This window comes from Stegostoma tigrinum, chromosome 1, assembly GCF_030684315.1.
Source record: "Stegostoma tigrinum isolate sSteTig4 chromosome 1, sSteTig4.hap1, whole genome shotgun sequence".
NCBI classification, from domain to species: domain Eukaryota; kingdom Metazoa; phylum Chordata; class Chondrichthyes; order Orectolobiformes; family Stegostomatidae; genus Stegostoma; species Stegostoma tigrinum.
Window position 1 is genome coordinate 29,855,380 of NC_081354.1, and position 12,267 is coordinate 29,867,646.

The 12,267-nt window shown below is 40.7% G+C and overlaps 1 protein-coding gene across 2 annotated transcripts in view; it reads left to right on the plus strand.

Moving 5' to 3' along the window:
• mfsd8 (major facilitator superfamily domain containing 8) overlaps positions 1-12,267 on the plus strand; it is a 58,854-nt gene that overhangs the window by 37,168 nt on the left and 9,419 nt on the right. For both annotated transcript variants that reach the window (XM_048531653.1, XM_048531663.2), the window contains 4 exons: positions 276-331; positions 428-536; positions 10,642-10,776; positions 10,870-10,973. In XM_048531653.1, coding sequence (XP_048387610.1) covers positions 276-331; positions 428-536; positions 10,642-10,776; positions 10,870-10,973 — 404 coding nt within the window. The remainder of the gene's footprint in view (positions 1-275; positions 332-427; positions 537-10,641; positions 10,777-10,869; positions 10,974-12,267) is intronic.

Consider the following 12,267-nt stretch of genomic DNA (forward strand, 5'->3'; position numbering starts at 1 on the left):
TAGCCGTGCTGGAAAAGATGTTGGATGAGACAGATTTTTCACTGATGAGGCCACAAAAAGCCTGGGGCAGGTGTCAGTGAGATGTTCTTTTGCTGTGGAGTGCAAAAATCCAGACCATGTAGCAAATGGACCATAACAGACTTTTTATTTTGAACATGCTGTACCAATTGTCAATTTTAAAATGTCCTTCTATCCAAATTATAATTCTCCAAACTTCTACAAGAATACAAGCTTTATAACAAATCACAAACTCTAATATTTGTTTTTCTCCCTAGGGAGCATTGTGTTATTGATTTGGATAGAATGAAAAGTATAAATGGCAATATCCAAGGTAACTCGTTCATCTTTTCCTGAGATTTCTATGCAAACAACTGATTAATATATGGCTAGTGTCCAAATGGAGTGATTTTTATGTCTTTTTTTGTAGGAAGTTCTGAGGTGCTTGAAAATTCCTATGATAGCATTGATTTGATTGCAGTGGTGTCGTCCAACATTCTGTTCTTCGTCATCCTATTCGTCTTTGCTATCTTTGAAACGTAAGTAGCTAATTAGATTCTTTATGCCCTGAAATCTTTTCTATTAATTCCTGGGAGGTAGGTGCTGACAGAAAGGATAGCATGTGTTGCCAAACTCTATTTCCCTGTGAGGATGTGGTGATGGCTTTTGTGATAGTCCATCTACTGCAGGTAAACTGACACTGCTGTTAGAAAGAGAGTTGCAGGATTTTGAGGGAGCAACAATGAAGGAAAGGTAAAATAGTTCAAAGTCAGAATGGTGTATGGTTTGGAGGGGTATTCTTGTGTAGTTTTAATCCCATGCTTTTGCAGTGTTTATTCTTCCAGGTGTAGGGACTGGGGATTTGAAAAGTAGTGTTGAAGGTGGCGAGTGGCTCGCACAAACTATCTTTTTCCTTTGAGGGCTGTTCTTGAAATTTTCCTCGAGGGTTACTTTTTGATTTTCAGGGGCTTCATTTTCCCTGTCACTAACACATTTATTTGGTCATGCAATCAAGTAATAACTGAACCTTTTGTGTTTGTGTTAATGTATTTGGATGCTTTCAAAAACACAATTAGAATTATGCAATTTTCTCAATAATTATGAACCTTCTATTAAACTTAAAGTCATAACACACAAGGAAAGCAATTATTTCAGTCCCCAAGCCAACAGAGAGGAGTTAACAAAACTGTTGCTTCCAAAATAACTGATGCATATTTCTATAGACAAAACAAGCCATCACCTTGCACATACCTTCTGCAGACTCTGGAAGTCATAGCTGATGTATTTCCATCAAAAATACACAAATTGCAAACATTTTAACTGGACAGTTGCCATCCATTTTACTGCCTCTCTGATCTTAATCTCAGATTAAAATTTAACAATAGACAAGCAGGCCCAGATTTTTGCCATGTCCATAGAGGGTCATAAGGTGGCATATTAGGTCACATGGTGGGCATGAATGGGGCGTTGTGGAGTGTGTGAGGTGAGGGCATATGAAGGGTGTGGGATGGAGGAATGTTTTATTCTTTTATTTTAGATTTTGAACAAAATGTTGAAGCCTTTAGGCAAGTTTTCCATCCAGCCCACCTCAGTAATTGGTAGTGTCCTCAGCATTTCCTTGACTACCAAACCCGACTTCCAATCCAATCCAATCACCAAACTTCAATACCCCTGCACCCACTCCCATAACCCTGTGGGATCATATCCACTGCAATTTTTCCCCATATTGTACCTCTTGAACCTATTCAATTTAATTTAGGGGTTCCATCTTGATTGATTTGCAAAGATTTCATTACCTCACGATTACAAGTTTTCCTGCTCCAAGTTATCTGAGTATTTCATTGTTGACGCGTTTAAAACTTTTCTCCTTCCTTCAATATCTCTTTTCTTAACCTTTTTGTGCTTCTGTCTTCACCTTTTTGCATCCTCCCACTCATCTTGCAGCATCCATCCCACTGCCCTGCCTCTCTTGCAGCCTCCTGCCTCATCTCCATCCCCATGTCATATCCTCCATGCCACCCCTTTTCTGTTTTCCTACCCCCAACTCAACCACAGCCCCCTCTCCTTGCCCTCGCTCTCTTGCAGCTTGCTCTTTTCACTCACCTGTGTTGCATCTGCCTCCTTACGCTCCTCCTGACAGATGGCTCATCCCCTGCATCACAGACGTAGCAGATGACATCACATAAAGCCTGGCAAAAGCCCAAGCCCCTGGCAAAAAGAATGCCTCCAGGCAAAGGGCAGGTTGTTGGTAAAAGCCACTGCTCACGAGTCTGTAAGCTGTAGGAGTGGAAGTAGGCCATTCAGCCTGTTGAGTCTATTCCACCATACAGTGAGATCATGGCCGATCTGATAAACCTCTCTTTGAGTTTCCTGCCTTTTTTTCCATAACCCTTGATTCTGTTAATGATTCAAAATCTGTCTGTCTTGGCCTCGAATATACGTAATGATCCAACCTCAACAAACCTCTGTGACCAAGATTTCCACAGATTGACTACATTCTGACATTATCTCCTCTGGTTCTAGACTCTTCCTCCAAGGTGAAACAACCTTTGCACATCCACCCTGTTGAGTCCCCTAAGAATCTTGTAAGTTTCAATTAAAGTCACTTTTCATTCTTCTAGATTCCAACAAATGCATGTCCGGTCTACTCAATGCCCTCCTGTAAGATAGCCCCTCAGTTCCTGGTATCAGCCCAGTGAACCTTCTGTGGGTTTCCTCAGTAGTTAGTATATCATCCCTTACATGAGGAACCTAAACCTGTTCTCAGTATACCAGCTGTGGTTTGACTGGTACCTTGTATAGTTGTAGCAAATCCTCTCTAATTTTATGTCCCATTCCCTTTGAAATAAAGGTAAACATTCCATTTTCCTTTCCTATTGCCACCTGGATTTGGATTGTAGCTTTTTGTGATTCATGATTGAGGACTCCCAAATCCCTGTGTTCCATAGCTTTTTTTCTTCAAAATGCCAGAGTAGAGGTAGCTCCAGCTTCCGCAACAACCCTTTTACTTCTTCCTCGTATTTTTCTCATTCCTTGCTGTTCCTTCAGTCAGAGCCTGTTTCTCTCCTACATCTGCTGATGATAGACTCACTAATCAAAGCCTTCAATGATTTGAATGTGGGGCCCAAATATATTATTTCCAGGTTCATGGATAGTAGAGAGCTGGGTGGGAATGTGTGCTCTGAACAAGATGCAAAGTGCCTTCAGGAGATTTTTGGCCAAATTTACTGAATGGCAAGAGCATAGCAAATGGAATATATTGTGGAATATGTGAGGCTATCACTTTGTTAGGAGGAACAAATGTACAGCATAGTTCTAATCTCTTAAAGTGTAGATGCACAAAAGGACCCAGGTATCCTTCTCAATAAGTCACTGAGGGCTGACATGTAATTGTAGTAAGCAGCTTTGGAAGGCAACTGATATGTTAGCTTTTATGACTAGAGGATTTGACAATGGAAGTAGTGAAGACATACTTGACTAGAATGCACCTGGAGCACTGTGAATGTAGTTTTGGTCCCTTTGGCTTAGGAAGGATATTTTTGTCATAAAGGGGTGCAACAAAGGTTTCTGGGATGCCGTACTTTCCTTTGAAGAGAGAATGGGGAACCTTGCCTACATACTAGAGAATGATCTAATTTAAACCTACAAAATGCTGATAAGGTTTGAAGCAAGCACGATCTTTCTTCCGGTTGGGGAGTCTAATACCAGAGGACACAGTTTAAAAACAAAGGAGAAGCCATTTAGGACGAAGATGATACAATTTTCATTTTACTTAGAGGGTTGTGAAACTTTGGAATGCTCCACCCCAGAGGGCTTTTGGCAACTCAGTCATCGACTAATTGTAAAGTAGGGATTGACTGACAAATTTTTAAATAGCAATGATATTAAAGCATATGGGGTTTTTTGTGGGGAAAGAAGCATTGTAGTGGATGATCAGCTATGATGGTATTGAAAGGTGGGATAGGCTTGATGGCTGAATAGCCTACTTCTGCTCCTGTGTTCCTATGTTCATCTTAATGAGGTTGCTTCTGAGATAATAAATTTACAGGCTTTAATTTTCCCAAATTCCTTAGATTCTGGACAGGTTCCACCAGATTGAAAAATAGTGAATGTGACTTTTCTGGTCAAAAAAAGAAGGCTACTGGGAGCAAGAACCTACAGGCCAGTTAACTGAAGATTCATCCTAGGGAAAAAGATGCAGTATGTTATTAAGGAGGTCATAGTGGGGCACTTAGAAAATTTGAGTGTAATCAAGCAGAGTTAACATGGTTTTATGAAAGGGAAGTCATTTGACAAATGACTAATTTAACTAATTTATTGGAGGTCTTCAAAGAAATAACAAAAGAGAATTGACAAAGGAGAGTAAGTGAATGTGCACTTCTTCAATTTCCAAAGAGTTTGGCAACGTTAGCATGTAAAATAATGGTGTTGAGAGTAACATATTGGCATGGACAATGGATTGGTTAGCTAACAAGAACAGATTTGGCAAAATGTGGCGAGTGGAATGACACAGGGTGCTGGGACCTCAACTGTTTTACAATTTATATCAAGCTTTGGTTGAAGGGAACAAATGTGTGGTTATTAAGTTTGCTGATGACAGGCATTAGGAAAGTAAGGTGTTAAAAGGACAACAGGAGGCTACCAAGGATTTAGATATGTTAGATAAGTGGGGAAAGGTACGACAAATAGAAGAAAGTCTGAAATTGTCCACTTTCTCAAGAAGAATTAGGAGCATATTATCTGATTGGTGGGAAATTGCAAATGTCTAAAATGCAGGAGGATATGGATGGCCTCGTGCAGGAATCACAAAAATTTAACATTACTTAAAAATACTTAAAATTACTTAAGTAAGCAATTAAAAAAGTTAATAGAATTTTTTTTATTGCAAGGAGAATTGAATACAGAAGTAGGTGAGCTATGCTTCAATTGTGCAGGGCATAGGCGAGATCATCTGTGGAGTTCTACATACAGTGTAAGAGCCTTTTTATTTTTGAGCTTTTAGAAACTAGGTACTGAAATGAGAGAGTAAATGAGAGCTCTCTGATGAAGGGTCTAGGCCCGAAACGTCAGCTTTTGTGCTCCTGAGATGCTGCTTGGCCTGCTGTGTTCATCCAGCCTCACATTTTATTATCTTGGAATTCTCCAGCATCTGCAGTTCCCATTATCACTGAAATGAGAGAGAACTGTTTTAAAAACCAAATTACTTGATACCTGTGGCAAGTATTGTAAGCAATTGTTGGAATAAGCAGTAATCGACGGTTGGATTGCAAATAATCTGGAGCTGAGCTGTGTACTGACACAGCTCTTGTTGGCAGCAAAAAGTTGAAGTTCAATGATAGAGACCTGTTGCATACCAGCAACTATGTGACTGGATTTTGAATGGCTGATCATCCTGGAGGGAAAGAGAGAGAGAGACAGAGACAGAGAGAGATACGCAGATCCTCTCCCATCTGGGCCCAGAAGGTGCCTGTTCTCTGCAGTCAAAATGCTGGGTATTGTGTGTTCTTAAAAAATAAAAAAGTGGTACAACCCCAGGATTAGCAGGGCTTGCTTTACAGCCCATTACCCCATATATTGTGCCATCCCAGTAATGCATAATAACAGTACTGGTCTGCTTATTTAAGAAAGGCATAAATGCATTAGAAGCAATTCAGAGAAGTTTTGCTTGACTGATGCCTGAGACAGTGGGTTGTGGAGGTTATCTTAAGGTTGGTCAAATTGGGCCAGTATCCAATGGAGTTCAGAAGACAGAGAAATGATCTTATTGAAATGTATAAGATCTTGAAGGAACTTGAAAGAGTGGAAGCTGATAGGATATTTCTCCTTATAGGTGAGACTATGACTAGATGACCCAGTTGCCAAATAAAGCGTTATACTTTTAAGATGGAGATGAGGAAAAATATTTTCTTCCAGTGATCATGAGGTTTTGGAACTCTTTTCACCAGAGAACGGTGGAGGCAGAGTAATTCAGTTTCATTGAGGCGGAGTAGATATTTTCTTGACTATCAAGTGACTTGAAAAGCATTGAATAGACCACATCTGCTCCTATTTGTATGTTTGGAAAACCAACCTGTGATTGGAGGAGCAGCTGCTGACCAGTTCTGTCCATTGTACTTATGGAGCAACCTGTTACCTTTGAATTGTCCTGTGGTTGGTGTGCACTACTGTCACTGTGTTAATGATGGAGCAAGAGGAGGTTTAAGGTGTTAAAGCGGGTATCAGTCGAGCAGGTTACTTTGTTCTGGATGGTGTTGAGCTTTGAGTGTTGTTGGAGCTGCACTCAACCAAATATGTTAAGCGGATTCTGTTGCACTTGCAACATTTGCCTTTGTATGTAGTGGATAGACTTTGGGCAAATCAGGTGGTGAATACTTGATGTGGTTCAGCAATGAGATTCTCTGAGTGGTCCTTTGGGACAAATAAAAGAACAATGGAGTAAAAATTTCTTTACAAAATTGAGTTCAAAATGTTATAAATTTCCTGGCAAGTATTGAAGCAAGTTGATATTTTTTACTTCTGAAAATTTTTTTGTTCAGAGTTGCTGTTATGGAATATGAACAGTTTTCATCTAAGTTATTTTTCATTCACTAATGAATTTGACACATTGACAACTTTAATTCATTCTATTTTTTTGTTTTTTTTATTCATTTGTGGGATGTGTTGACCCACAATGCCATTAGGCAACAAATTCCAGGATTTTGACAGTGAAGGAACGGTGATATGTTTCCAAGTCAGAATGGTAAGTGGCTTGGAGGAGAACTTGGAGGTGGTGGTATTCCCATATGTCTGCTGCCCTCGTCCTTCTAGATGGATGTGGTTGTGGGTTTGGAAGGTGTTGTCTGAGGATCTTGGGTGAATTTCTGCAGTGCATCTTATAGGTAGTACATGTTGCTACTGACCGTTGGTAGTGGAAGGAGTGGATGCTTGTGGATGTAGTGCCACTCAAGCGAGCTGCTTTGTACTGGATGGCGCAAACTTCTTGAGTGTTGTTGGGGCTACACTCATCCAGGAAAGTGGTGAGTATTCCATCACACTCATGACTTGTGTCTTGTGGATGGCAGACAGGCTTTGAGGAGTCAGGAAGTGAGTTATTCGCTGCAGTATTCCTAGCTTCTGACTTGCTCTTGTAGCTACTGTGTTTATGTTGTGAGACAGTTGAGTTTTTGGTCAATGATAACCCCCAGGATGTTGATAGCAGGGGATTCAGTCATGGTAACATCATTGAATATCAAGGGGCGGTGGTTAGATTGTCACTTATTGGTGATGGTCAGACTGGCATTTGTGTGACACGAATGTCACTTGCCGTTTGTCAGCCCAAGCCTGGATATTGTCCAGTTCTTGTTGCATTCGAACATGGACTGCTTCAGTATCTGAGGAGTCACGAATGGTGCGGAACATTGTGCAGACATTAGTAAGCATCCCTGCTTGTGACCTGATGATGGAGGGAAGCTCATTGATGAAGCAGCTGAAGATGGTTGGGCTGTGGACACTACTCTGAGGAATTGCTGCAGAGATATCCTGATGATGGACCTCCTACAAGCACGACCATCTTCCTATGTGTCAGATATGACTCCAACTACTAGAGAGTTTTCCCCAATACCAATTGATTCCAGTTTTGTTGAGGCTCCTTGATGCTGCACTTGGCCACATGCACCTTGATGTCAACCACTGTTACTCTCACTTCACCTCAGGAATTTGGCTGTTTTGTCCATGTTTGAACCAAGGCTGTAATGAGGTCAGGCACTGAGAGGCCTTGGTGGAACCCAAGCTGGTTATTGCTGAGCAGGTGCTGCATGATAGCACTTTTGATGGCACCTTCCATCAGTTTACTGATAATTTAGAGTGGACTGATGGGGTGGTAATTGGCCAGGTTAGGTTTGTCCTGCTTTTTGTGTACAGGACATACCTGGGAAATTTTTCACTTTGCCGGGTAGATACTGCTGTTGTAACTGTATTGGATCAGCACAATTAGAGGAGTGGCAAGTTCTGGAGCACAAGTCTTCAGTACTCTTGCTGGAATGTTGTCAGGGCCCTGTAGCCTTTGCAGTATCCAGTGTTTCTAACCATTTTTTAAAATCACGTGGCGTGAATTGAATTGGCTGAAGACTGGTATCTGTAATGCTGGTGACCACTGGAGGAGGCCGAGATGGATCATCCACTCAGCACTTCTGGCTGAAGATTGCTGCGAATACTACTGCCTTATCTTGTGCACTGTTGTGCTGGCCTCTTACATCATTCAGAACGGGGATATTTGTGGAGCTAGTGAGTTGTTTAATTGTCCATCACTATTCATGACTGGATGTGGCAGGACTACAGACCTTAGATCTGATCCATTGATTGTGGGATTGATTAGCTCTGCCTATCACTTGCATGGCAAACAGTGAAAGCAGCAAGTAGGCCTGTTTGGTGGCTTCACCAGCTTGGTACCTCATCTTCAGGTATGCCTGGTGCTACTCCTGGCATGTCATCCTGCTTTTTCCATTGAACCAAGGTTAATCCCCTGGCTTGATGGTAATGTGTGGGATGTGCTGGGCTATGAGGTTACAGATTGTGGTGGAGTACACTTCTGTTGTTGATGGCCCACAGCACTTCATGGATGCCCAGTCTTGAGTTGCTAGACCTGTGCGAAATCTGTCCCATTTAGCACGGTGATAGTGCCGCACTACACAATGGGAGTTATTCTCAGTGTGAGGCTGGGACTTTGTCTTCACAAGGACTGTGTGAAGGTCACGCTCATTGATACTGTCATGGACAGATACAACTGCAGCAGGCACATTGGTAAGGATGAGGTCAAGTATGTTTTTCCCTCTTGGGGTTTCCATGCCACCTGCTGCAGACCTCGTCTGGCAGTAGTGTCCTTTAGGACCCAACCAGCTTGATTCGACTCGGTGGTAACTGTTTCCCTCTCCACAGATGCCACCAGACAGCACTTCCTCTCTTTATTTAAGATTTCCAGCATTCACAGTAACATGCTTCAAATTATGTTTTAATGTTGCTTGTTGGTTTTTTTAAGTCTGTTCCTTCCAGATTCATATTAGAAAGACCTAGTCCACTTTGAACATACAATTTCTATAGATTTGTTATTACCATTAGTTCTTTTTGGCAGTCTGCTGCAATAATTTTAGTGTTTATTAAGCCAGTCTTGTCGATATTGAAATCCCCCACCCAGAGTACATTTTGTACCCTTGCCATCCTCAGTGTTTCCTCTAAGTGTTGCTCAACATTGAGGAGCACTGATTCATCAGCTGAGAGAGGACAGCATGTGGTAATCAGCAGGAGGTTTCCTGGCCCATGTTTAACCTGAAGGCATGAGACTTCATGGGGTCCAGAGTCAATGTTGAGGACTTTTAGAGCAACTCCCTCCTGACTGTATACCACTGTGCCGCCACCTCTGCTGGGTCTGTCCTGTTGGTGGGACAGGACATATCCAGGGATGGTGGTGGTGGTGGTGTCTAGGATGTTGTCTGTAAGGTGTGATTCTGTGAGTATGACTGTGTCAGGCCCTTGCTTAACTAGTCTGTGCGACAGCTCTTCCAATTTTGGCACTAACCCCCAGATATTAGTTAGGAGGACTTTGCAGGGTTGACAGGGCTGGTTCTGCCGTTGTCTTTACCAGTGCCTAGGTTGATGCCAGGTGATCCGTCCACTATGTAGGGATTGGTACAACTGAATGGCTTGTTAGGCCATTGTAGAGGGTATTTGTGAGTCAATCACATTGCTATGGGTCTGGAGTCACATGTGGGTCAGACCAGGTGAGGGTGGCAGATTTCTGCACCTGAAGGACATTTGTGAACCAAGTGGGGTTTTCTCTCAATCGCCAATGATTTCATGGTGATCAGTAGATTCTTAATTCCAGACTTTTAAAAAAATTATTGAATTCAAATTGGTGGGATTTGAACCTGGGTCCCCAGAACACTAGGTTTGTGGATTAATGGTCTAGTAATAAGACCAGTAGGCCATCACCTGCTCTACAAGTTCTTGTAGAACTTATTTTGGTCTGCTAAATCAGATCCTTGACCAGTCCTCTCTATTTAGAATTAATCATGCTCAGTTGAGATGATCAAGTAGTTTGTCAACACCCACTCCTGAGGGCCAGAGATGAACAATGAATTCTCTACTTGGATGAGGTACAGATGGAGTACCCTGTGTCTATGGAACCCCCATTTGAAAAAGGCATCAGTAGCTTCAGGACAAAGTAGCTTTTAATTTCCTGTTACACCTGCTAAAAGTAGGATAAATACTAAAATTATTGCAGTAGACTGCCAAAAAGAACTTGATGGTAATAACAGATCTATAGAAATTGTATATTCAAAGCTGACTAGGGCTCTCTGATATGAATCTGGAAGGAACAAACTTAAAAAAAACAAGCAACGTTAAAACATAATTTAAAGCATGATACTGTGAATGCTGGAAATCTGAAATAAGAAGAGGTTGTGCTGTCTGGTGGCATCTGTGGAGAGGGAAACAGTTACCACTGAGTCCAAAATGATGACTTGTCATAAGAACAAAACTGAAGAGATATTTATGGAATACATGTATAATTAGAAACATCTCTATATTTAAAAAATGTTACCTCAGATTTTATACTTGGCTAAATATTCAGCAAAATGTTTATAAAATGGTTTCTTTTTGAATTCTTTACAGGATAGCAACCCCATTAACCATGGATATGTATGCATGGACTGGAAAGCAGGCAGTCCTGTACAATGGAATTTTACTGGTGGGCGTTGGTGTAGAATCCATTGTTGTTTTTATGACAACAAAATTTCTTTCGAAAAGGTAACTGTATTTAATTTTTTTCTTTTGAAAACAGTTTCATTCTTTTGAAGTTTTGTTTTGTTACAATATCCATTTGCTTTATCTCCTTAACAGATTTGAGGATCGTTTGTTGCTGCTTGGAGGATTTGTTATAATTTTCCTTGGGTTCTTTGTTTTGCTGCCATGGGGAAATCAGTACCCTCCAATCCAGTGGACAGGTACAATTTGATTTGTCTTCAAACACTGAAGGACCTAGTATTTTCTTTTTGGTATTAGTGCATGTGCAATGTGTGTTCATGATTTTTTTTTCAAATGTGCTGCTTTTTTAAGGTTTTTTTTTGGTGCTTTTCGCTGGTATTCACTATCTTTTTGACTAATTTCTATTCAAGAACGGTTTTGAAAATAATTCCAAGAACACCTAGATTTAATCAACTTGGCGCAACACATAAATTCACAGAAATATCTCGGGGAACTCAGTCAAAATTTAACAATACTGTTGTTAAGGAAGGAGATTGTGGTACTCATTTCATTGGTATGAAGGGGGGTGAGCTCATGATTTTCAGCTAGATTCCTCCCTTTCAATGATCATGCGACTGTTTTGCTTTTAGGTATAGTGCTGTGATTATTATTTGGATGTACTGAATTTAGAAAGATACTGTTTTGATAAATGCCAGAAATGCCCTGAATTGTTAATTTGCACAAATAATTTATTTTTGTGAACAGCCATGGTGCCAGCTGCTACCTTGTTTATTTCATTTGGATATGTAGTCATGAAAATATGATTTATAAGGTAATTTAAATAACTGTTAATTTTCTTGTGCATTTTACATTGCACCAGTAATGTTTTTCGAGATCTGGATAAGCAGTTTCCATCTCAGAAGGCTGCTCTTTTTATGATTTGGGTTGGGAGTCTGTTTGAGGTTTCAGTTGCTTATTTGAAAAGTTCACTGAGTCTTAGGCAAAATGGATTTTGCACTGTTGCAGAGCAGAATTTGCCAGCATTTGAATGACAAAGATAATGGCAAGACAATTGGGAAAACGGCAAGAATGGAAAAATAAGAACCTTGAAGTTGAGAAAAAAAACATACAGTTTTTTGCGTAAGATTTCAATTGTTCGTATTCACAGCAGAAAAGGAGGATGGCTAGCCAGAAACCCTGAGGAAATTAAGTCAATCAGGCTCAGGGACTGAATAAAACTACTTAAGCTTTTAAAAAGAAAATGTGAAGAAGAAATTAGAGGAATTAAAGTGACAAGTTATCAGGACTTCACTGTTTCCATCCAAAGATATTAAAGTAGGGGAGCACACTGTAGGTACCCTAACTGTAATCTTTCAGAGCTCCCAGATACAGGAGTAATCCCTCTGGATTGAAAATTGTATATATCACACTGCCTTTTAAGAAGGCCGAAAGAAGAATGTCAGGAGATTACTGACCAGTTAATCTAACACCTGTAGTAGGGACATTGTTGGAATTATCATCAAGGATATAGGGTAACTGAACACCTCAAATTTT